The sequence below is a fragment of the Coenobita brevimanus genome, chromosome 40 (assembly GCF_032717465.1).
Source record: "Coenobita brevimanus isolate Jiangsu-jjx chromosome 40, ASM3271746v2, whole genome shotgun sequence".
In the NCBI taxonomy this organism is placed as follows: Eukaryota; Metazoa; Arthropoda; class Malacostraca; order Decapoda; family Coenobitidae; genus Coenobita; species Coenobita brevimanus.
Window position 1 is genome coordinate 5,752,617 of NC_136993.1, and position 27,062 is coordinate 5,779,678.

General features: G+C 39.2%; 1 protein-coding gene across 1 annotated transcript in view; it reads left to right on the forward strand.

Moving 5' to 3' along the window:
* LOC145397263 (uncharacterized) overlaps nt 1-27,062 on the forward strand; it is a 152,643-nt gene that overhangs the window by 55,629 nt on the left and 69,952 nt on the right. The window contains exons 5-7 of the mRNA XM_080270461.1: nt 20,027-20,112; nt 21,732-21,836; nt 24,559-24,782. Coding sequence (XP_080126587.1) covers nt 20,027-20,112; nt 21,732-21,836; nt 24,559-24,782 — 415 coding nt within the window. The remainder of the gene's footprint in view (nt 1-20,026; nt 20,113-21,731; nt 21,837-24,558; nt 24,783-27,062) is intronic.

Sequence of the window (27,062 nt, forward strand, 5' to 3'; positions counted from 1 at the left end):
TGACCCCTCACTGACGGCCACTTAAGTATGAGTAACCACGTCCTCCTGTTGAGGGAAGAGGGATCACACCTCATTAATACAGCCCACCAGATTTGCAGGAGACACAAGCCTTCACCACAAGGTGGTTCCAGTGAAGGACACACACACACACACACACACACACACACACACACACACACTGAGGCAACTTGCCATTTCACTAATCTTCCTTCTACGTGAACCTACCTCGACTGACAGTTCATCTATTGTTGTGTCTTTTTAGTTTAATTCCTTTACTGATTTTTCAGTAACTTCCTTCTGCATGCGAAGTTGCTTTTTAATATCCTCTATTTCTTTCTGAAAACCTTTCTCCAATTTATTTACTTTCTCTGCTATTTTATTATATGTATTCATTTGAACCAGTACTGGGAAGAAATCATCCTGTTCTTTTTTTAGCTTTGTCCCTTTTCTTAACTCCTTCCATTTTCACTTTACTAAAGATGGTACTCATCATTAGGTAATTTTCACTTAGGTAAGTTCTATTTACGAGTTTGCATCTCCCTGCTACCCTCCTGGTTGCAGACGACACCCAGCTGATGATGCGTTGTGTCAGCGAATTTTTGCACTAGTTGGATGTATTCTATTATTTGGGCAACACTTTTGCTTATACTTGCTCCACTATATCAGAATATCATTTAGTTTAACCTAGTACACAACTTGACTCATATAAAGATATTATTTAGGTGTTGCAAGTTGTGGGCAAGGGTGGCCAGCATGGAGAGAGGTGTCCTGTGGTGTCTCTCTGATACCTCAACTCGATGTTGTTACCTAATTTTTCTTACTTAATTGTATCTTTATAACAAGAGCTCCCAACCTGGGGTACATGTACCCCCAGGGGTACATTTGCACTTCTCAGGGGGTACATAGAGGTCTGAGAGAATAACCATTGTGAACAATACATGTTCTAATCTACAGTCAGATTGCACAAAGTCATGTTTTTATCAATTTTCTCATTTCAATAAGCAAAACTTTTATAAAAATTATATCAGTGAGGTTACTATATATATATATATATATATATATATATATATCGTTTCGTTTCGTTTTTAAAGGCTCCAACATGCTTGCATGTGTCGGCCTTGGTCACCTAATGGCGACTCTCCACGCTGCACGATCCATTGCAGCCTCCCTGTTCAGTCCCTTATATATATATATATATATATATATATATATATATATATATTTCACTTATTTAACTTCTGCAGCCCACAATCTGTAATGGACGTGAAACGATAAGGTATGTATACGGCGACTCAAGGAAGCGGTGGTACTGCCCAGTAATGACTGAGTCACTTAGTCCTGCTGAAGCTCACAGCTAATGAATGTGTGTTAACGTTACTCGTCACCAGCACTGTTGCCGTAGCTTTGTTGCAACTATTGCTTAAAAAGTTTACTATACATAACGAGAACAATAAATGAAAAGACAAGAATTTCCGAAATTAATTAAAAAAAAGATATATTTCTTAAATGTCATATTGACGTTATCTTAATAACAAACTTTTTTTTTTATTAATTTTCGAAATTCTTGTCCTTTCATTTAGTGTTCTTGTTATGTATAGTAAACTTTGGTCAGTATTAAGGACTCTCACCACAGCTGGGACCTCAAATCTAATGGTAGGTATCATCATATGCTTCATTGCCATCTTTTTTTTTTTTTTCCCGCCGCAATTGGATCTTTTATTTAGCATTAACCTGGCCAAAAACCTAACCTAACCTAGAGATGTTCGGGGGCTATTAGAAAGGTTAGGTTGTTTTTTTGGGTTAGGGTAATGCTAAAAAAATTATCAATTGCATCAGAAAAAAAATACACTATAAATACAGGTTTCATAATAAATTAATATAAAATTAATATAATTTTATCAGTTTTCTTATCATTAACTTTTAAGGGTACATGGGAACCTGTCAGAATGCCCAAGGGTTACAAAGGAAGAAGAAGGTTGGGAACCTTTGCTTTATGGGAATAAGTCAAGCTCGTCCTGTCCCGTGTATTAAACCAATTTTATAATAGATATCCTTAAATTGATTAATAGTTTTGGCACACACTATTTCAGTCGGTGGTACATTCCACTGATCAATTGCCCTATTTGGACAACTGAATTTCCTTATGTCTTTATCGCCTCTCTTTTTATGTAGTTTTTTGCAGTGTCCTCTTGCTGATCCTTCCCCATTGGTTATATATTCATTTATGTCTACATTCTCTTTCCCTGAGATGCACTGATATAGCATAATCAGGTCTCCTCTTTTCCTTCTCTCCTGTAGTGTTGATAGCGTCAGTTTTTCTGGTCTTTCTTCGTAGCCTAGATCCCTAAAGCTTGGTAGCCATCTTGTAGCTGCCCTTTGTACTTTTTCAGTCTTATCTATGTGTTTTTTTAGATGAGGATTCCAGACTACTGATGCATACTCCAGGGTTGGTCTGATGAATTGTTATTACCTTTCTCAGCATGTCTTCATTTACATAATTATGTGAATGCTATTCTCATGTTGGCTAGCAGTGTATGTATATTGCGTACCTTCTCACTGATGTGCTCAGCCGGAGATAGTCTGTTATTGATAATCACTCCTAGGTCCTTCTCCCTTTCTGATACGTATAGGGTTCATCTTCCTAACTTAGAATCCCAAACTGGTCATTTTTCACTTTTACCAAACTTAATTACATGATACTTGTGCACATTAAATTCCATTTGCTATTTATTACTCCATTCATAAAGCTTATTTAATTCTTCTTGAAGCTCTCGGTGAGAATCTGTGTTAGTAATTTTCCTTTGTATTTTTGCATCATCCACAAACATACTTAGCTTCCATTTCCAGTTTTACGGTCTATGTCATTTATATATACTAATAACATAATTGGTGCCAGAGCCCTGTGGAACTCCACTATTCATTTCCCTCCATGATGAGTAATTTCCTCTTAGTACTGTTCTCATTTCTTTTTTTCTGAAAAAATCCTGCATCCAACAGTACATCCAACAGTTGCCTTGGACTCCTCCCTGATGGTACAGTTTCCATAAAAGTTTTTGATGTGGTACACTGTCAAATGCTTTCTTGACATCTAAATAGATACTGTCTACACATCCTTCTCTTTTCTATAATTTTTCTATAACTCTATCAAAGTAGCTTAATACATTAGTAACACATGATATTCCCTTTCTAAAACCGAACTGCCTTTTTGTATCGTACTGTGTTCTTCTAGAATCTACATGGTTTACCTAAACTTTTCTTATCAGCTTTTCTAGTATCTTACTTACAAGACTGGTCAGTGATACTGGTCGGTAGTTGAGTGGATTCTGTCTATTCCCTTTCTTAAATAACGGAACAATGTTTGCTTTCTTCTAAATGTCAGGTAGCTTACCTTGACTTAAGGATTCCTTGTATTTTATATATACTGGTCTGCTTAACTCTTCTGCACATTCATGTTGCACCCAGCCTGAAATTTCATTGGGACGATATGGTTTTCCTTTGTCTGATTTACTTAACTGTCTGATATTTGTATATCTGGTAATATCTGTGGGCATACCTGTTCCATATCATCTATTTCAGAATTATTTTCTTTTGTAAAAATTGATAGGATGTTTTTATTTAGTGTTTCAAAAGTACAATTCTCTTGTGTGTAGATGATCCCCTTGTTGGTAATGGACAGTATTTTATCTTTAGCTTTGGTTTTGCATCGGATGTAAATATAAAATAGGTTAAGTTGATTGCTACACTTATTTATAAAGTCTTCCTCAACCTGACTTTGGGCTTCCTTCCTTATCCTTGTATAATCATTCCTTGCCAGTTTATAGTTGTATGCCATCGCACTATTGTGTCTTCTGTGTCTACTGCACAGCAAATCTTTTTTCTTTTGATTTTATTACATTCTACATTAAACCATTTCTTTCTTTCTTTTTTCATTTCTTTTTCTTTGTGCTGAGGGATGTAATTTTGGACTCCTATTTCATAAAAATCACAGAATCTTCTATATATAGCATTTATATCTTGTCCTGTAAGCTACTTTTCCCAATCTTTTTCTAAGAAGTACTTCTTCAGGTCATGATACTTGCCCTTTTTGTAGTTTAGACTCTTTTGGTAACCCTCATTACTTGTAACTATGTCATACACAGTCCTGAAGTTGCACATCAGTACTACGTGGTCGCTTTTGCCAAATGGAAGGTGATACATTATATTGTCAACATCATTTTCTTGCTTAGTAAATATATTTTTTTTTCATTCATTGCCAGACGCCATGTATCCCAGACAGGGTGGGCAAGGGCTTAGAGTTAGTTGTTTTACAGGGAGGGGCACTAATCCTCCACCAACCCCACTTGACGTAGGGATGCCAACAGCATCTGGTGTTCCCAGGCGGTCACCCATCCAAGTACTAACCAGACCCAAATATAAGATCTAGTAATGATGGATCATCAAAGCCCCCCTATTTTTATGGTGTTTATCTTTACATGCTGTGTCAGGAAAAACTCCTGCACAAGATTGAGGTGCTTTTGATCCTAACAGCTTTCATGGCTTCTAACATATAGACTATTCCAATTAATATTGGTATTGGAATCTCCAGTTAATTTTTTTTCAGATTTCTCTTCCATTCTATGTAGTAATGGTCTTGAATTCTGAATTGTACTTTCTGTCAAGTTTTCATATTCACCTCTTTCCCAAGTGTTTGTTTTGGGTGGCTTGTATGAATTTGCCACACTTAATTTGCATTCAGATGTGTTAATCTCCAGTGCAATCATTTCTACTTGTGAGGGTATATCAATTTTTATTTCTTTGAATTGTAGATTTTTCTTTGTTATGATTAGAATTCCTCTTCCTTTTCTAAAATTTCTGTCTCTTCTCCATATATTGTATTCCTCTCAGTTTAGAGGGTATCATTTGATATCTTTGGGGTTAATTTTGTTTCAGTTAGGCAGATAATATGTGGTTCCTTTTCTAATAATTTAGACACCATTACATATACATTTGAGTACATCAACTTAACTGTCATGTTTACATACTTGCCATAGCTTGAGTCTACTACCTTCCTTCGTTTTATTTCCTATATGTTGTGTATCACTTTAGTACCTGCAATTCAATTACTTTGTAAATAAAATTCACTCTTCTCTTCCTCTGATCTTCCCTTGTTCTTTGATTTTGCTTCCTCCCTCTTCTCCTTTAGTATTTCCAGTTCCTCTTGAGCTAGGCATCTTTTATCCATGCTTTCTTAAATTCCTCTTTTTCCATGAGTTCGTTTGCATTTTTTCGTATTTTCTCCACAGTGTTCACACTGGAAGGTTACTTTCAGCGGGCTTGACTTATTTCTTTCATAATTCCCTAGCCATTTGTGTTCCTCTATGTCTTTATTATCGATTTTCTCTGATATTTCCTTCTTTAAGTTCATTATATTTGTCATCTCTTTTTGTCCCTCGATTTTTTTTTTTTATTTCTTCATCTATACCAGTGATTACTATTTTTTTTTTTTTATCTCTGCTGAATCTTTGACCCATCTGGGGTTGTTTTTGATAATATCTTTCACTTCCTAACGTTTTTTCTTCAGCTCTTTTCACCATTTTAGCATATATAGTTTCTACATTATAACTTTGCATCACTTCGTTCACGTGGGTTATCTTCTCTTCAGTACCACTGCTTTGATGTGTCAGACTGCTTGCTTGCCTGATTGTCTCTGTATCATTTCTGAACTCCTCCATAATACTCTCGTGATTGACAACTGTACTGTACTTGTCATTTCATTAATCTTCCTTTTGAGTGAACCCACTTCAACTTACAGTTCATATATTGTTGTGTGTGTGTGTGTGTGTGTCTGCGTGTGTTTTAATTTCTTTACTAATTTTTCATTTTCTTCCTTCTGCATGCGTATTTGCTTCTTAACCCATACTGTGCTGGGAAAAAAAAAAGAAAAAAAAAAGACCTCACTACACCGGCTGATTTTGGAGTTTCTTTTTTCTGGCTAAATGGGCTTAATACATCAATATAAGATCCCTGGCCTAATAAAAATAATCACTGAAGCCTGATAGTTGGTTGAATCGTGTCAGGTTGGTGCCATTCTACCTCTGATATCTTCGAGGTTACTGAGAGAGCAGAGTGGCTGTGAGCTTGCGAACAGATTTTGGATATATTTTTTTTCTGGCTAAATGGGCTTAATACATCAGCATAAGATCTCTGTCGCTAATAAAACTAATCGCCAAAGCCGAAAACTAGGTTGAATTGAGTCAGGTTGGTGCCAATCTACCCCTAAAATCTTCGAGGTTACTGAGAGAGCAGAGCATCTGTGAGCTTGTAAACCAATGTGGATTTTTTTTTTGTTGGTAAAAGGGCTTAATACATCAATATAAGATCCCTGACACTGATATAAGTAATCACCAAAGCCATATAGTAGGTTAAATTGAGTCAGGTTGCTGCCACTCGACCTCTGAAATCCTCAAGGTTACAGACAGAGCAGAGCGTCTGTGAGCCTGCTACGACTAATTCGCCTCCTGTGATACTAAATCAGTGTTGTAAGCATGCCGGAGAAATGTCTGAAGTTAGCGCGATACGGTATTGCCTTCTATTTTCCATAGGTTGCTTGCAATGACTTCTCAGTGCTGCAGGATGTAGATCTACATCACTGGTGTTTTTGAAAGGGACATAGATCTACGTCGCTAGCGTGGTGTGAGTAAATTTCATCTATTTCTTTTTGAAAACTTTTCTCCAGTTAGTTTACTTTCTCTACTAGTTTATTATATGTTTTCATTTCAACCAGTCTTGATAGAAATCTTCATCCTGTTTTCTACCTTTATCCCTTTTCTTAACTCCTTCCATATTCACTTTACTAAGGATGGTGCCCATCTTGTGGTATTTCACTTCGAACGGTCACTCCTGCTTCCAAGCACAGTATGCACTTCATTGCTACCCGTCTGGTGACATACGACACCCAGTTGATGATGCGTTGATCAGCGGATTCTTGCACCTATTGGATATATTGTTATTTGGACAATACTTTTGCTAATACTTGTTCTGCTGTATTAGTACATCATTTAATTTCACCAAGCAAAGAGCTTGACTTATATAAAGATATTTTTAGGTGTGGTCAGTTGTGGCCAAGGGTGGCCTATTGTACATTGCCTCTAGCATTATTATAACAGTAAAATACGAGTGTGAAAAAAAAAAATCTACACCCTCCCATTGTCGCATTCTCTAATATATACCCCAGCTAACAGCAAATTTTATTATTCAGTTGACTTTAACCCTTAAACCGCGGGGTTGTTTTGGCTCGACTTGCATGTCCCGCGGGCATATTCGCGCTCCGACAGACTCTCTAAAAATATTTGCCAAAAATGAGTTATTAGTCCAAGAATATTATAATTAAGTATGCATATGGCACATACCATTAGCTTTCTCCTGGGATGTTTGTTGAGCCTTTGTCGAGTACCGTAGGACTTGTGGAGTCTTCTGAAGTTGGGTAACGAAGTCTCCACTTTACACTTCCCGACACCCCGTAATATGATTACCACAGCCTGATATTATCACTAGAAACACTATTCTATGATTTTCAAATAGTTTGAAATCCATACTCCAAAAAAAAAACAACACTGTGAAAACAATGAAAATTACAAGCGCATAATTATGACCTTCCCACTTGCGCTCGTTCGCCGCTGGTATTCTGTCATTTATTATAAAAACACTCACACTTTATATTTCTATTACTATATAACATATATATCTGCAGTCTTTATCCATAAGTTTCCTTCAGTAACAGTAGTTTATTGTCACCGTAGGCATTCAATTTCTCTTTCAGTAAAATACGTAATTCAATTTCTCTTTCAGTAAAATACGTAGCATTCACTTTCTCGTCCTGTATACTAACGTTGAGAGCGAATCTGTCACTTTCACTTCCACTTTCATAACTCATAGTATTCATACATGCTAGAGTGAAACTTTCACTTTCATTACTCCTAGTATATGTCCTCGTATTCTTATATTACTACTCATTTACATTTCTATTTACATTCTCTATTTTATTTACATTATTTACATTTCTATTTTATTTACACTGTGTTATGCACTGTCACTTGCAGTAATTTATAAAACTATTTTCCACTGTTCACTTATATTTACATTCATTGCTTTCACTGGCTGTTTACACATTATTTACACATTATTTAAATTTCCACTTGCACTGTTTTACTCACCAGAAAGATCATAGTCACTGTCCATCATTTTCATTGATAAATTAGCCAGTTCACGTTCCACAGCAGTCACTTAGCCCTTTACCCCTTTCCGCACGAGGTTTAGTAGGGGTAGAGGTCACAGGACCCTTTGCATGGGGCTAAAAAGCGGCGGAATTGGACAGGCGCGAATCCGACATGGTTTCACCTTGAAAGACGACAGTAAACTGAATGCTGCGGTGGCCTAGGGGGAGTGCAACGCTGCCAATGTCAGCGTGGTGACAGCTGCTAATATATACGCTATGAAATGATTGGCAGGAAATCTAGACAATACATAATAAATTAGGTAGTTCCAGGTGAATGTAAATATCACTTAGGCTACTCCCTTCCTTTCTTATATATATTTTTATTACGAGAATATATTATACGGCATATTTCAAGGGGAAATAAACAGGGAAAATTAGCGAACAACTGCACGTGAGGTGTTGTCAGGTGATAATTAGCCAATTCCAGGTGTCTGGCACTCTCACTTACCTTATTTCTTTTTTGTATATATTATTTGGTATAAGAATAGAGCATAGGGCTTATTTCAATGGATGAAATCGGTGGAAAATTCCGGGGAAGATTTACTTAGTGCAGCGTGGCCGGGCAGGCGAGAGGAGAGGGTAATGGAGGGAAGGTAGGGAGGGGAGTCAAGAACGGGGAGAAATGGCTAAATTGTCAACAATGGATGGGAGTACAGATGAGATTAGTAGTGCTGACTAGTGTTGGACATTGTCAGTACTGATAGATGATACAAGCCACCACTTGAACGCCCGGGCGAATTCAAAATACCACAGATTCACAAAAGTGACGCCCCGCGGTATGATCCCTTGCTCCCAAGGGTCACTAAAGTGACGCCCTGCTGTTAAGGGGTTAAGACCGTGAAAATATGGTGGCAATTATCCCTTAAATGGCATTGTACACCACTAGCATTATGATTGTATTCAGCTGATAGTCACTCATATCAACCTGAGTGTAATTAAAGTCACCATTAACTCTCTCTTGGTAGGGAAATCCATAGTACTTTTTTCCTCTTTTTATGAAAGAATATAATCTGTTAAGAGTATGTCATTGGAGCCCAAATTTTAAGCAAAAAAAAAAAATAAATAAAGCAGGACAATCTTAGAACATCCCGTATTTAAAAGTCGTCCATTTGCTGTGAAACCATTTGTGAATAATAACAACAAACCATAACAGTATCATAAACTAGCATAAAATATTATTAGGTAATGCACATAAAAATAGAACTGATTGGATAATTGTGAAATCAAGACTCCTCACACCCCTGCTGCTCACTAGCATATCCGTCCTCTCTCACGGGTGTAAAGCAAATAAGTGTGATTTGCAATGCCGTGGGTTGCGAGGATTCGAAGCTGGTTGGTGATCTCAGTGGGGGAGAGTTCAAACTGCAGCCATTTCTTCTTACACAAAAATGATTTCATTCTTTAGTTTATTCTCACTATCTTCATTCGATTTTTTAAAATGCATTAGGAAAAATATTTCGAGCTGAGAGTTGGACAAAGCCTTTTAATCATTAAGTAAGAGAGACCTTTTCTTAGATGCATAAAATAATCTGAAAGTAATATACTGTATATATATATATATATATATATATATATATATATATATATATATATATATGTGTGTGTGTGTGTGTGTGTGTGTGTGTGTGTGTGTATACAGTATATAATCGGCAAAGAAGAGTTCGAGGAGCCGGTACTAACACCCTCACTGTAATTATTTCTTTCTCTAAAAAATTCCTAATAATCATGTTTAAGCAGTTTTTAAAACTGCATGTGTTATATAGTCTTCATCTGCTATAGAATATGAAAGACCTGTTTTAAAAAGAAAAATAAATAAATAAAAACATCTGGGTATTGAATTCGGCAACGGAATTTCGAACAGCCGATACTTGCTCCCTCACTACGATAACTTTTCCATAATTTTGTCTCGGTAACTCCACGTGATTATATATGGGTCAGGGGAGAGTTTACAGTCTGATGGAATTTGGTAATATAACCTTCATGAACCCCTCCAATACGAGAGGTGATTCTTGAGAGGCATTCAGTGGTCTGGAGATCGATTGTTAAAGAAATCATCTGATGTTACTGTACTTGCCTCACAAAGCGTGACTTACAGGCAAAAAGCTTTTGTAACGGCAAATGTCCCCACCCAAAGCTTGGGGTTAAATAAACAAACCTTGAGTTTCTATGATTCATTATAAACTGAATAATATAATCTTACACATACTGGACAATAAGACTGTAGTTGTGGTGATAGTGAGACTGATACACTATCCTGGACCTTTACTACCTGTATTATTATCAGAACGATACCATCCTGTTTGGGCTGCAAGCAAGCAAGCACATCGGCTGTTCATTTGAGCCGTGAGACAAACTACAACGCATCAGACTCCAGGTACTGTACTACTGTATCGTCGTGCATTTTTTACCCAGTAACCACTACTATTGCAAGGGGCATTTGTACACTAATATGTCCTCTCCCTTTTTTCACCGCCTAACAATGAGAACGTCTTTCTCTAGTTAATTCTTGTTGCTGCAAGGCGATTTCATTCAGCTAAGGATACTCGATTGGAAGTTAAATATCAATACTGGCCATATAATGTAAACTATTTTAATTTCACTTCTAAAGTTAAAAAAGATCGTCGAAAGTTGCCAAAATTAAATAAAGGCGCATCATCGTCTTAAAATAGTTTAAAATATAATTTTAAAGAGACAAGAAAATGAAAGTTTTGAAGGGTACTGTAAAAGTGGAGGAGCAAGAGGTCAAAAAATATGCTCAAATTGTTGACAGAAGGGATATGATTTATGATGAATATATCTTGTTTGCTTTGAAGTAGTTCTTTCATTGATAAGTCTTTTATGATTCTTTCAGATGCTGTGGAGAGAGAGACACTTCTTGCAACAGAGCATCATGTGTCTCATAATCTCAATGTCAGTCGCAAAGTGGCAATATAATTCTGGTAAGTTCACTGTCTGTCAATAATTTCTTTCATTAAATACCAAACATACCCTTTTGACTGCTGTTGGCTCTCTTTATTACTGAACACCACGTTTATTCATATTAATTGATTCAGGTGGGTGATACTCGGGTATTTTAAGACTGACAGACAGACTTATTCGTATTTCATAATTTGTACAAAATTGTCTTGTCTTAGGCTGAAAACATAAAAACTGTCTGCAGAAAGCAGAACAGCAAAAAAATAAATAAATAAATAAAAAATAAAAATACCGACACTGTAATATCCTTTACTAGTATGTAAATTTTAAGTAAGATGGCTACTTCATAATTCCTACAAGATTCCTCTCCACCAGGAAATAATCAGCACACACCTGCTCTGCATGAGACTGCCCCAGCGGTGCTTCAGGATGGTTGTCCTATTGTTACATTTTCACAGCGGGACGAAGAAAAATATTACTTGTACATGGTAAGTACCTATTTAGGCTCGTAGGACAAGCAGTAGGCACGGATAAGTTTATTAACAGATTGGCAACAGATATGCGGACAACTGTTCACATTCTCGTCGGTAATGGGGACCCCAAGGTACACTCGAAACCACAATCTCTAAGCCTATCCCGGTCCGGGCCGGACTCCGGAAATTAGGATTGGGTTCTTTCTGGATAGGCGACGCATCTAAATATCACGGGGCAACACACGAACATAGACGCATGTTATGAACGAATCGAGACTTAACTCTCAGTCGTTCATATATAATTTATCTTGCCAGAGTGTGTGTGTGTGTGTGTGTGTGTGTGTGTGTGTGTGTGTGTGTGTGTGTGTTACTTTTGTAATCTTGTGTGTGTGCTTGAATCATCAGGCATCATCCGAAGTAGTTAGGTTTAAATACACAATTAGTTGGTGTATGAAGCAGTTCGTCCATACACCCATCTGGTATGGTGACTGAAAACGATGCTTCCACCACACCACATGTACCTATTATGTTTATTTCCCTTATTCTGTGTAACTATGTAAAACTACGAAAATGATGTAACCAGATGTGTCAAAAAGTTTATATTATAATTCGAAGTGCCATATTTTTAAGTATAGTATAAGTTAGTATTGTAAGTGTAATCTTAAGCTTAGGTATTGATATAAATATAGTTCGTACAGTTCACAATTTAGCCTTTAAGTCCTGTAATTAAGTTTAGTCTTAGTTGATATTCATAATGTGAGCATGATTCTGATGTTGATAGTACTAAGTCAAGTATTGGTGTCAATATGATTTACTTTTATTACATTTGAATCAGCCTTTCTAACAAAGACGAAGAACCACGGAAATTTTAGTAGGGATTAACAATCACAAATGTCTTCCTCCATATTCTGATGTAGAGATTTACATGCCGAAGTTAATAGTATTCCCCTTTTGAACTATGTAGTGGTGGATTGAGAGTTATCTGAGATATGATTGTTGATGATAGTCATTAGTGAAGTGCGTTATGTTATTGTCGTCGTGTTGTCAGTCACGCAGGCACATGAACCACCTGGCATGGAAATATAATTGTTCAGGTTCCTAAATGATTTGACTTCGTTATGACTGAAGTTCCTGTACGCCTATTACAAAAATTTTAAACATCGTAAGTCATTTTTCCTACATATGTTGAGTGCAAACGTATTCTTCGCATTCTTTGGAGAGCGTAGTAGAAACAATAATATTACAAAGTAATCAGTTGAAGTTTTAGCCAATTCTGGAGATTGTGATCGTCTAGTATAAAATACGGAGAGCCGCGCCTACCGAGGATATATATATATATATATATATATATATATATATATATATATATATATATATATATATATATATATATATGTACGTGTGCATGAAAGTGTGTCTGTACAGTATATATGCATGGAAGTCTGTGTGTACGTATATATATATATATATATATATATATATATATATATATATATATATATATATATATATATATACTGCCTTAATGACCAGGGGCTTTGGCCCCAGTGGTTGATAGGCCAGAAAAAAAAAAAAATACCGGGCTAATGTATGGCCCGGCCTGCACTATAGGTGCAGGGAATCTTTGAACGAACGAACGTCAAACAATGAGATCGCCGCTCCTCTCTCGATCGTTCACAGGTTAGTGCCCGAACTCTTATCCGTTCCTCCCTTTCACCCTCGTGTAATGTAAGTCATCATATGCGTTCATGAGGTAAATTGGTGGTATTTCCCCTCAGCCCACTTGTACTGAATAATGAGATCACCGCTTCTCTCTGTATCGTTCACAGATCGTGCATTCAAGCCACTGCCTAACCTCTAACACTAAATCACACCCCCCTCCCCGTTATTCTTAGTTCATGCAATCAAAGTGCATATCGGCTGGTCCATTTGATTACAGTCCATTTGATTACTGTATCTAGTTTGTGTGTAGTTCTTGAGTTATTGCACATATTTAGTCTTGAGAGAATGATCTTTGATGGTAATTGTTAGGTTTCTTCCCGAAGAGTCCATCAGAGACCACGGGATTATTATATCCATGTGTAACAGTATGCTCTGAATAATAATCTTGTTTATGAAGATTCTTATTTCTGGAATATAGGTCCTGATTATGTTTTGTTTGCTTTGTTTCATTCACAGTTCGAAGAGTAATCTATCTTTCAATTCTTAATACTTAGTAAATCTTAGGTTATGTCATTTTGAGTTTAAATTTTGTTATCCTCTAAGGAGTGGTACAGACGAGACTGAGTGGCCCGCAAAGGGTAGTAATATCTATTCTGCTCACTCACTGTCATATAAGATCACGCTACTCTATTTCCCATAATCCATAAAACTCTCATATAAGATCACGCTACCCTATTTCTCATAATCCCTAACACCCTCAGAAAAAATCACACTACTCTTTCCCATTATCTCTAAAATTCTGACACTGGTATCTAAAAAAAATATCCATCTTTACACTGGTGACTAATTGTGATTGTTACACGGGTGCTTAATTTTCATCATTACAAAGGTGGTGGTCTAAAACTTTCTAGAGCATTACACTGGTGGCTCTAAAATATTCCCGCGTTACACTTCCACCACACCACGTATACCTACTATGTTTATTTCCCTTCGTCTGTGTAACTATGTAAAACTACGACAGTGATGTAACCAGATGTTTCAAAAACTTTATATTATAATTTGAATTAATCACTTCTTAATTAAAACACTTATAGCTTAATATTTGAACCAGCCCACCTTTGTATACTCATGCAGATTCACACGGCAAGTCACATGGGCAACAAACACACGAACACACAAGTCATGAACTCTTCGAGTCTTCGCTATTTGTGCCATGTTATGCTCACTTTGCAATATATGACAATGTTTTCTTGCATAATACTACACTTTTTTCCGTACACTTATCCATGTGAACCATGGAAAGGAAGGAAATTGACTGTACTTTCAACACTAAGATTCAGGGAGGCCACTCCACATCAGGCAGTGCATCATACAGCGTTACACTGTGTGTGTTTGTGTGTGTGTACAGGCGAGACTATGAGAGACTGGGCAGCCAATATTTTCAGCCGCTCGCTGGTTGGTCAGCCGGCATGGCGCCATTTTTGTGCAAGAGCCTCACAGCCCGGTTGCTGGCTGACTGCAGATTCGTCCAAAAGTACATCTCGTCAGCTGCTGTGATAAATGATTGGTTGATGAATGAAATGTTTTAATTTTAGTATATTTTGTTAATTTGAGCTACTGAAGATTTTCATTTTAATCTTCTCCTTATATGGATTTTACTTCAAAGTACTCGTAAACACCGAGATAATTACCGAATTATAATGCTGAAAAACCAAACTGTTGAGAGCCACGATATGGGGGTTGCTGTGTTCTTTACTGGTGTTTTTTTGTCCTTATAAATAATTTGATTGTGCTGCATTTGGATGAAATAACACTCATGAACCTTCTATGCGACTTTTTCGACTCCCATGTGAGCCATCAAGAAGGAAATTTTGGGATATGGCAAACTGGTCTGCGAGTGTGTCATTGTCTTTTCAGGGCAAGTTTTATTTATTTATTACTGTCCGCATTTACAAGGTGGAGGATAATGTTTTTGCCAGCCTGTGTGTGTGTGTGTGTGTGTGTGTGTGTGTGTGTGTGTGTGTGTGTGTGTGTGTGTGTGTATCTATTCCCTTTATATTTCATGAATGGCTTGAGCTATCAATATGAAACCTGTAGAGTATCAAGACATGGCCAAAATATTGCCCAGGTTCGAAAATGGGCAATCAGGGTCATGGTCAAGGCCACCAAAATGGTTGTCAAAGTTCAACTAGTTTATATTGCCCTCCTTTAACACCATTATATCTCATGAACAGCTTGAACCGTCAGCATGAAACCTTCAGGATATCAAGATATTGCCAAAATCTTGGCCGAGTTCGAAAATGGGCACTTTAGGTCAAGGTCAAGGTCAGCGAAATGGCTGCCTGAGATCAACTAGTTTTTATCACCCACCTTTAGGACCATTATATCTCATGAACGGCTTTAGATATCAAGATGAAACCTTCAGGGTATCATGATAAAACCAAAATCCTGGCCTTGTCCAACAACATATTCTGGCGGGCGATTAGCATTTGGCTCCCGAATGCTTTTCTTTCATCATACATGTAATTGGCCTTCATCCACATTGTGAGGTAAGCCTAGAGAATATCCCGATGGAAACCACTTTAACACAATTATGGATAGGAAGAAAAACAATTTTTAAATTAATTCAAAGTTCCATCAAACTTATCAACCACGGGCAGATTACCTAAACACTGCTGGTGTTAGTCGATCTAGTGTAGTCGGGCAACTCATCCATGATCTTTATATGTTTCGAAATTTGCCTAACTGATACTTAGAGGAAAATCTCATTTTCATACATCTCTACTTATTTAGAAAGCACCATTTGTGCAAACATACTGTAGCATAACGGATGTTCAAAAACATTCCGTAAAATATGAAAAGCAGTTAAATGGCCTGGTGTTATCTGGCAGCTATCACTGATCTTTATACAGTACCCTCGCGTCCACCACGGTAATATTGTCATGCATGGGTCACGTGTTGGACTAACAACAGAGCTTATGGGGAAAATGAATTATGTCAGCAACCCTCGGAAAAGTCACCCTAAATACCTACCATATACTTATACATATATTGGTACTATTGTAATTATAATAAATGGTAACTAACCTTTTAGGATAGTGTTGGTGGGCTTGCTGGGAATGGAAGGTGGTATCCGAGGCTGTAGGTAGTCCTACTGGGTCCCCGAAGGATGGCTGCTGGCGTCACTAGCGGGTAATGGCTGTTGCTCCTCCTCAACCTCCCTCATAAATCCTTCGAAATCAAACCTCCCTCATAAATCCTTCGAAATCAAACCTCCCTCATAAATCCTTCGAAATCACACTCAGAATCACTATCCTCGTTCACAGCCATGGAAGGTCCTGCTTCTGCCTGTCCTAGCACTCTTCTCTCTTCCTTGTCTTGGTTTTTTTATTATGGTCCTCACACTGGCTTCATTCATGTCGTAGGCCTTGGCAATGTCCACATTCCTCTCCCCTTTCTTCTTCCTCTCGATGATTTCTAGCTTGGTGGCCTGAGGGAAGTGTCACCGCTTCTTGGGGTTCTCAGAAGGCTTCCTAGGCATCGTGAGCAGGGTAAAATGCAGTAACAAGGGCAGAAAATGCAACAAGAAAAAAGCACCTTCAAATCCAATTACAGTATGCGACTGAGTGGCGCTGTGGCGGGAGAAATTTAAACAACATCACGTGAGAGCAGAAGCGTTTTTCATTGGGCGGCATCACGATCTCGTCACGATAGCGGGCAGGGGAGGCTGATTGGAAGTTTTGATTGGCTGTCAGCGTCACGGGAACGTCCAGTATGACCGTGTTGGACCAGGGGTGATCGTGCTAGAGGCGAACTCTGCGGATTTCGCCCACTTCTCGAAGCTCCGTCAGTGTTATGCTAACACACTCGTGTTGCAGTAATTAAATCGTATTAAATAATACTAATTAATTGCTCTCCGTGCTGGACCCGAATCGTGCTGGACTAACGCGTTTTGGACGCGAGGGTACTGTACATACATGACTGACGCCTAGCTAACACACATTTGCTGCACCAGTATGGTGGCTGTCCAGTATGTCTTTCTAGAGGATCTCTGCTCCTACCCATGATGTCAGGTTGCTCACCTATATGGCCGTGCTTCTGATCTTCATGTCGTAACTCAAGTGCGTGGGAGTGTTCCCTCACATCCAGTTGCTGTGACGATACTTTGAAAGGTATGCATTGAAAAGCAGTAATATTTAGTATATATTGTCACCTATGTATCCATCCCTTGACTGCTTACCAAGATACTGGTAACCAAGAGCAGTAACTTGTGGGTAAGTGCGTGTTTTGTCACATGATAGAATGGGCCGCCGCCCAGAAAGGACCAGTTCCCCAGCTCCGCCCATGACTCTGGTGGGTTAGAGATTGTGGTTTCCATATGTACCTCGTCCTTATCAGTTTATTTTTTGTATCTAGTACCTTAAGACAGTCTTTTATTATACCCACGCTCGAGAAGTGACTGAGTGTTATGTTTTATTCTGCGCGCGCGCGCGCGTGTATATATATGTGTGTGTGTGTGTGTGTGTGTGTGTGTGTGTGTGTGTATTAACAAATTATCTCAATCACTCTGGATCCGATTTCAGTCAAACTTGGTGGCAGTGTTGTGAATCAGCCTTCGAATAACACTAAGATTATTATTATTATTATTATTTGTTTTGCTCTTTGGATAAAAAGGCCAAAGGGTAAGTATACCACAAACGGCTATTATCCGATTTATAGCAGCCTCTGTGCAGGGACTAAGATGGGGCATGAACAAAAAAAAAATCGATTTTGAGAAGTACCAGCCAAGATGAAACATCACAGAGAGAAGTCACATCGCAAGATCACAGCGAAGTGCCAGCTCAAACAGATTCTGACCCAAACTTGGCCGACAGGTGAGGGATAAGACAAGAAAATTGGGTTCACTTTTGAGGAGAATCAATTGAAGAGGTAGAGCATTTTAAGTATTAAGGGTTACATGTTGTTGGGGATGGAAGAAGGGATATAGAGCTGATGTTTAGAATGAATTAAGTAGGAAAGGTGCCGAGAGTTATGAAAAAAAAAAAACTTTCGATGACCCCCTCGCGCACCATAAGTTTTCAGTAAGTTTGATTCCATGCACAGAACCAAAACCTCGCTCAGGCTGGCTCCACTCTCATGGCATGCAAAAAATTTCTATGGTTCAGTTTACCCTCGGAAAGTGCTTATATTGTTATAAATCGCTTCCAATCATCTTCGTTGATGTTTATACTATCAGATAAGAAAAAAAAAAGAAAAAACATAAAACAAATAAATGTAAAGAAATGAAGCCTGAATAACTTCTCATAACTACCCAACATCACCGTGAAAATTTTTTCCCATGACGCGCAGTTGCAAAGGACATGTCTATATGCCGAATTTCACGTTCTTTCATCTGTGAAAGTTTCAAGTTGATACGTCCAATAGTTTTCGAGTAAATCGAAAAAACTACGAAAATCGCCTTAAAACCTGATTTGTTTATTTTGTATGTTGTTAGTGACAATAACAAACATATATGTAAATTCTATCCTGTTTTGTAGCCCAAAGGTTAAGGAATCCCATGATATAATTCACAGTGTCATAACCCTTACTGTTATGAAGAAAATGAATTTTGAAAAGTTACGATGGGTTGTGCGCGATGACAGCACCTACGCTTCGGCCCGTAGGATATGTTCGTCTTTCGTAACTTTTCCCCAATTACTTTCACACATAGGTTACATTGCTTTACAAAATGATGCGCAAGAAATCAGCTTGATCAAGCTTTCTTCAGATTTTTTGTGCGACCTATACTTTATGAGTATAATGACTGAGAGAATAGCAATGAAATGCACCACATTTTCCCTATAAGAAATATATAATAAATACACATTTCATACCTTACAATACAACAGTATAAAAACTAGACAAATAAGCTGGTTACTCACGTCCTCTAGCAGTGTTGTAGTGTTTCTTGAGAGGAGATGGAGTTGCAGAGAGGAGGACAGGTACGATCACAGCCTGTGTGTGTGTGTGTGTGTGTGTGTGTGTGTGTGTGGAGTGATAGCAGTGGTGTCATTTGTCATAGGAGTGATGGCAGTGGTGTCAGTTGTCATAGGAGTGATGGCAGTGGTGTCAGTTGTCATAGGAGTGATGGTAGTGGTGTCAGTTGTCATAGGAGTGATGACAGTGGTGTCAGTTGTCATAGAAGTGATGACAGTGGTGTCAGTTGTCATAGGAGTGATGGCAGTGGTGTCAGTTGTCATAGGAGTGATGGCAGTGGTGTCAGTTGTCATGTACTCTTTCTCTGATAAGCCCATGCAAGACATTGTAGGTTTTGTGTAAAATAGGAGGGGAACGGTAAAAATCGGTTAGGAATCCTCAAATCTGGCTTTCTCTGAAAATATATAAGAAACATACACTTTCTTCACAAGCGCACTGCACTATATATAACACAATATCAGTATACACACGTAAGGTATGGATGGTGCGGTAGTAGGAAATGCGGGTTTAAATGTCCTGCCCCATGCTCAGACACCCTAAGAGCCTGACCGTTGGGAGAAAACTGAGCTAAATATAGGCCGCTTGGCCCTCTGATAAGCTCCCGGGTGTTGCCATATATTTCCCCTAGACGTGGCTACCCTCAGCTTTGACTCAACCAAAATTGACGCAAATCCATCCACAGGAAAAGTTTTTACAACCATTTATATGGAAGTTGCATCTTGTTGTGTCATTGGTTACTCTTCAGATTACAAGGATTATGACTTCCATTGCATCATCTTGCACGAAGGGGTTAAAATGGATGTAAAGAGAAGGCTGTATGAGGGTGTGGAGGTACAGACTGCATTATATGAGGCTGAAACATAGGGTATGGGTGTAGCAGAGAGGAAAAGTTTGAATGTAATGGAGATGAGGTGTCTGAGGAGTATGAGTGGAGTGATGCGTATGGATCGAGTGAGAAATGATGAAGTGTGAAGGAAAACTGGAGTCATGTGGGAGATGGCTGAACGAGTTTAACAGAAAGTGTTGCGATGGTTTGGGCATATGGAGAGAATAATGATGAAAAGCAGTTGGTGGAAAAGATAACTGGATCAGATGTGAGAGGTGTAAGCATGAGAAGAAGACCACGAATAGGATGGGAGGACAGTGTGAAGAGAGCGTTAGATGCGACAGAGATGTCTGTTGAGCAAGCAAGAGTGGCTGTGCGTGATAGGGATGACAAGAGAAATTGTGAATGATTAAACGGCGACACAGCCCCGAGGGGATAGTCTCCCATATTTGGTCAGATCAGCTGATCAGGTTAGATGTGGATAAGGAGATGGATGCATTATGATGTGGCAGAGGTAAACCAGCTCTAGTGTCGGGACTGCTGCTGATGTCGCTGAATGCACTGTGCAGTTGACCCTCGTGCAGTGTGGTGCAGTGAGGATCTGTACCTTCTGCCCTTAGGGCTAAATACGAGAAAATGTGTGTGTGTGTGTGTGTGTGTGTGTGTGTGTGTGTGTGTGTGTGTGTGTGGATGAGTACATTGGGAGTGTGTCGTCCTGTCTTGGCTGCACCCCTTTTTTGAGGGAAAGCAGCCTAGGTATATAGATAAATGGAAAACCGTTTTACCATCCTATCTACATTTATTCTCATTATACGACCATGCCACCATTATCTCTTCAACCTTACTGTCAGCAGTCTTTCTTACTCCATGAGAATCATTGATTCTTATCCTGCCTATTCTAAATATGCGGCCCACGTATTCCTCAATAATCTCATTTCCATTTCTCTTATTTTTTTGATAAGTGGTCCTGCGTTACCAGTTCCTCAAAAGAACATTAAAATGGACATTAACGAGACTTCATTTAATAGTTCTGCAGCCGGTTTGCTTAGAATTCTGTTTTTCCTTGTGCCACTCGACTCAACATTTGCTTTTCCCATTAACCTGACTATTTCAGCACTCCCTGAGGTACCAATTGTTTTTCCGTTCCTCAGCATTACATTTAACTGAGAGTCACCCCACAATTATCACTTTGTTTTAATCAACATATACCTTCAGACCGCACTGCACACACATATTCACAAAACTCTGGAACAGTCTGTAAAACACTTTTAATCCTTTACTGTAGAATACCGCATCATCTATATGCTTGTAATTTGAGATGATCCACACTTCAGCATAAATTTCCATCCCCATCTCTCTTGACGTAACTCGAGTGAATTAAAAGTGTCTCGGAAAAATTGTGCTAAGTACCAGGATGTCATCATTGAGTTAATTTGAGTAATATAGTTAAATGCTGTAAATGTAGACCCAGTTCTCAGCTCTTACCAGTCTAGTGTAGAGATGACTTGGATCAACTGCAAAGAGCAATGGTAACACACAAACATTTCTCTCCAAAATTGATAATAAACCAGTAACTCAGACATCATTACCATCATGTAGATTTTAATAGATTTACTCACTACAGGAACGAGCAGCGTGGGGTGTTGGTGTATTCGAGGTGAAGAGAGACAGCCAGGATGCCAACATGACGCAGACAAAGCTTTCCAGAGTGATCAGCCAGATTCGTCGGGTAGGTCACTCTCACATTACTGCTGAGGTGGGTAGATCACTCTCATGTTACTGCTGAGGCAGTTAGGTCACTCACACATTACTGCTGAGGAGGGCAGGTAACTCACATTACTGCCGTGGTGGGTGAGTCATTCACATTAGCGCTGAGGCGGGTAGGTCACTCACATTACTGCTGAAGTGACTTCTCTTGACACTCATCTCCCCCCAAATACTTGTTGTCATTTTTAATCACAGAGCGTTAAAAAGCTGTGAGGGTTATGTTATATAGTAATGTGTCACTTAAGGAAAGGTCAATTACATTGTGTACACAACTTGTGGTTCCTATTAAACCCTTTATTTTGATGACAAAGTTTATTTGCATTTTTTCCACCTACGAGACGATTATGTATAACGCACGAAGAGCCCTCAATAAGTTTAGGGACTGACGAAGGCAGTATGTAGCTCCACCATTTTGACAAGACGACATTGGGCTGGATAAGACGGTAGCATGAATAAAATATAAATAAGTACGAGGTATATTGTTTCAGGTTGCTGCTGCTGACAGATATGTTGGCAATCTGTCAATGGGTCCATAAAAAAAATTACGTAATGTATTTTATATCAAAATTCATATAACAATTTTTAACTCAGACCCTCCTACAACTGTCTAGAATAGTAAGTCAACCCTCCCCCCCTACATAATTACACGGCACAACTATGACTCTCTCTCCGGAGGTCTCATCTGCTTTGTAAATTTCTGTGGGACAAATATTGCAAACATCATCAACATAGGAGTCACGTTCATTATGGTCAGCATTAGTATCCTTAAAAAGAGGCTCGTCGTGAGTGTGGACCTACTATAATGATGATCTTTACCTACACTGTAAAAAAAGCCTCTGTGCCTGTGTGTGTGTGTGTGTGTGTGTGTGTGTGTGTGTGTGTGTGTGTGTTTAAACTGGGAAGTCGTCCTGTTGGTGCAACTTGGTGGTTGGGTGGGGAGGCTGGCGAACTGATTGGTTGGGTGGGCATGGTGAGAGAGGTGGGCAGGGAGGTGAGTGGAATGGAATGTGTTTGTCAGCAGGGTGAGTGAGTGGGTTGGTGGTCTAGGTGAGTTAGGATTGGGTGGATGAGGTTGCAGTGTGCGTGAGTGGTTGGCAAGGTGGACATGGTTTGTATTTAGTAGAATAAGTTCATGGAAGGAATAGGTTCATATGCTATTTGTAGGAATATAGGGCCATTAAGTACAAACCAGTTACCTGAGGGAAACAGCTCCAAGAAAGAGAGAAAGAAAAGAAGTTCCATTTGTGAATATGGTGCATTCCGATCTGAGAGTACAGCCTCACAAGGGAAATTACAGTCTTCGAGCAAATAAGCACGAAGAAGAAATAGGCTAATGGGGAAAAGAGGTCAAAGGTGGAGAATTATCAATGGAAGGAAGATGGACTGATTGGGCGAAATAAACCCATGAGAAAAAAAAAAGGTCAATTGGGAAAATAAGTCCATGGGAGAGAAGAGATCCACAGGAAAATTTTTGTCCATGTGGTAAATAGGTCCTTGAGCGGAAAAATTGTCTGTATGGAAAATCTGACCATGAGTGAAAACAGGCCTATGAGAAAAATGGGTATACATATCACTGAGAGAATGGAGGTAGGTGATATGTTGACGTGCAGGAGGTATACCAGAGACAATTACAGTGGAGTCTGTTTTATCCGAAATTCTTTTAACCGTAATATGCCATTAACCGTAAGTTTTTCTAAAACGTTCTCATTTCGATTAACCACAAAAATCTTAAATCTATCCAAAAATTCAAATACGGTGGGCTTGTTTTGCGCCACTAGCGTTAGTTTACAGTTGCTCCGCAAGTCACTAGAGCAAGTTGTCCACTCCCTCACCTATATCCACCAGCTCAGAAGATTTGGATGATGTGGGAGATAATGTGGAAATGATTAAGGAAACAGAAAAAAAATATATGTTTAAGACTTCATTTGTTCAAATTGCTTACAGTGGATTACGTAATCGTTTTGGTGAAGGTTTATTTAAGCTTATTTTAGTGAAGATTTATTTAAGTTGACAGTTTCTGTTACAGTTACAAAAGTGCAATTACATACGTAGTTACTACAGTGTATTATGTGTTTTGGTGATTGTTGAGTGGCTTTTGGGGTGCTGGTGGTGGTGGTGGGCTAGACGCCGCCAGAAATGGGTGATGGGTGAGTACAATACTGTTCCCTTGTATCCTGCATACTATTACAGTATCTTTTATCCGAAAAAGTCGATTAAACGAAACTTTGAAAGTCCCATGATTTTCGGATAAAAGAGACTCCACTGTACATGCATATGAATCCTAAGTGTAACATTCTTGGGAGGGTAAGCATTGTGGCCAAGGATGAGCAGATGTATTCCAAATCAAATAGAATATTTTTGTGTATCATTTAGGTTTTGCATTTTACTGTTTCGGCACTTCAGGCACCTCCCACACCCCACTAACACATTGTAACACCTGATTTTATTGGTCACTCCCCAGCGTTAAGTATTTTTTGAAAGGCTCCAATGCAATTCGGTGATGTCCGTTGCTGCAAGAATATTATATAAAGGACCACCTCGGGGACAGCAGCCTAGGGAGCTCGCTTAACATGAAGACTATAATACGGTAGCAGAACGAATAAGCAACAGACGGACGCCACGGCAGTGGATGGGTTATATTACAGTAAGCTTTTTGCTCTCTTCATCAGTTCCTTTTTCTTCAGCTGCGGCAGGTGTCCCAGTGTGTGACTGTGGTGGTGGTGAGTGACGACCCAGCCTTTCTTACCGGGTTCGCCTATTGGTCCCTCCATCACCAACTCTATGTGTGGTCAACAAGGCTCATCATCTGTACATGCCTTCCACTCAGCCAGCTACAAGGTCTCCATAAGCTTCTTTCTTCAAACAATGCCATGCTAATCCTTCTGAAGAGTGAAATATCTACAGTCCGGTACGTGGTTCCCACACAAGACCATGTGAGTAAGTCTGGGTCTTAAGTTATCTGAAACAGTGTTATATATACATATACATATACCTCTCTCTCTCTCTCTCTCTCTCTCTCTCTCTCTCTCTCTCTCTCTCTCTCTCTATATATATATATATATATATATATATATATATATATATATATATATATAGTGTGTGGAGAGAGAGAGAGAGAGAGAGAGAGAGAGAGAGAGAGAGAGAGAGAGAGAATGTTAGGGTGCATCACGGTATATAAGGAAAAATTAAAGTGATCTGATTTCTCAGCTCGATCTCCTGGATGTCCCTTCAAATTGAAGGAGAAACAATATGTGTAAATTTTCTCAGAGACTGGGCATCATTTAGAGGTCTCGCAGCGAAACTGAATTTCAGCTTTGAAATATTATTCCTCCTTCTGTGCAACAGAAAACAAAAAATTCATTGTACGTAATTCAGAATCACAGTGGGTATACCATGGCAAGTGATAGAACACACGAAGGAATATAGTAGTACAGATCACGCTTGTTTGCTGTCTTTGGGTACTTTCGCCGATGTTCCTCAACGGCTAGAACCATGGCATGGAGCTGACCCTCCTGCTTGGTCCTGCGCTTGTTCGTGACCTCTTGAATGACGGCCACGCCGAGCTCTGCTGCAGAGTTTGCCATCAGCAACCTTGGAACACAAGCCTTCCTTCAAGCATGGGCTTTTGTGATTGCCTAGGTCACAAGATCAGTTCCCCCAAATGAGGAGTCGATGTCCAGATGTTGCAGCACAATCATCATACTTTTGAAAAACTCTGACAGGCTCTTCCTCACAACGTCCTTAGGGGAGGAGTGCAGACACGGGCTAGGTTTTTCTGAGCCCTCAGTATTGTTTATGCAGTGAACCATTGCCCTCTTGTCCATATTGGACACCCCATGGTCGAACAGTGCGAACCTAACTGTCACCTCAGAGAGATGCCAGTGGTGACTAGCAAAGGCTGTGGCCCAGGCATCCCTGATGGCTTGGCACGTGTGTGATGCCAGTTCTTTCAACAGAGTGAGGTCCGTGAAGTTGGCAGCAGCTGCTGACATGGCAGAGAACTAAATCTGCACGTGGCATTCAAGGAAGACACAGAAGTCCGTCAGTTTCTCCCGGAAGTTTTCCCTCCAACTGGGTCCACACAAAGACGAGCATGCGGGACAAAGCTGTTCGACATGCTCAAGGAACATCCAGATTTTCAAGGCATGAATGGCCCTTATCATCCATCCAGAGTGATGCAGTGCACCAGGGACATGGAACTGGGTGGAGGAGCAGTTGTGGGGTACCGATCCAAGGAAGGTGATCATAAGCTCCAGGATATCCTTGTAATCATTGTTAGGTTGTTGTTCCCGCAGAAGTGCTTGAGCAAACTGGATGATTTCTTCACACGAAGGCTGAACCTGCAACAGGATGGTCTTGTCGTTGAAGGCAGTAGTGTACTTTGTTTGACTGATGTGTGGCCACATGTCTCGGAAGTTCTGGAAGAGGATGACTTCTGGTCCTTTGGACTGCTCCATCAGTAGAGAGAACACCTCCAACAAGAGGATCTCAAGAACGTGATGAAAGCAGGCAAGGTAGAACAGTGACAGATCACGGATAGCATTTCACCCCAGCTCAGCAGCTTCACCCTTGGAAAACGGTCAGTTGGGTTCCCATTGAACCAAACATCGTCATCGCTCCTTTCTGGGGGGTTTTCAGCAATGTTCGACAGCATTTTAGACCTATGAGTGGAAGAAATTAGAATTCCAAATGGGTATCTGTGAGCCCGCAGAGAGTTACACACAATGTTGCAATACTTGTCCTCTTATTCTAAGGAATACAGTGGACTAAAATATCCAGCGAACAAAACCACATACTAAAACACAACAAAGTAATGTAAAGATGGACAAACACACAAGAATGCAGTACTGTGTATATGGTTTGCTCCAGACGCATCTACTGCACCTCACTGACCTATGCTACTACAGCCCGGGAGAGCATAAGATTTGTCACACACACACACACCACTGTCTTGCGTGACTTCTAAACAAGCAGTAGTCACACTAATATTTCTCCTGTCACATCACCACCCGAAGTGGATTCTATTATCCAGCAAGGGAAAGCATATCACAACTTTTCATTTTCTGATGCACATTATATAATATATATATATATATATATATATATATATATATATATATATATATATATATATATATATATATATATATATATATGCCATTATTCAGTGTTCTAATGCATTAATTTT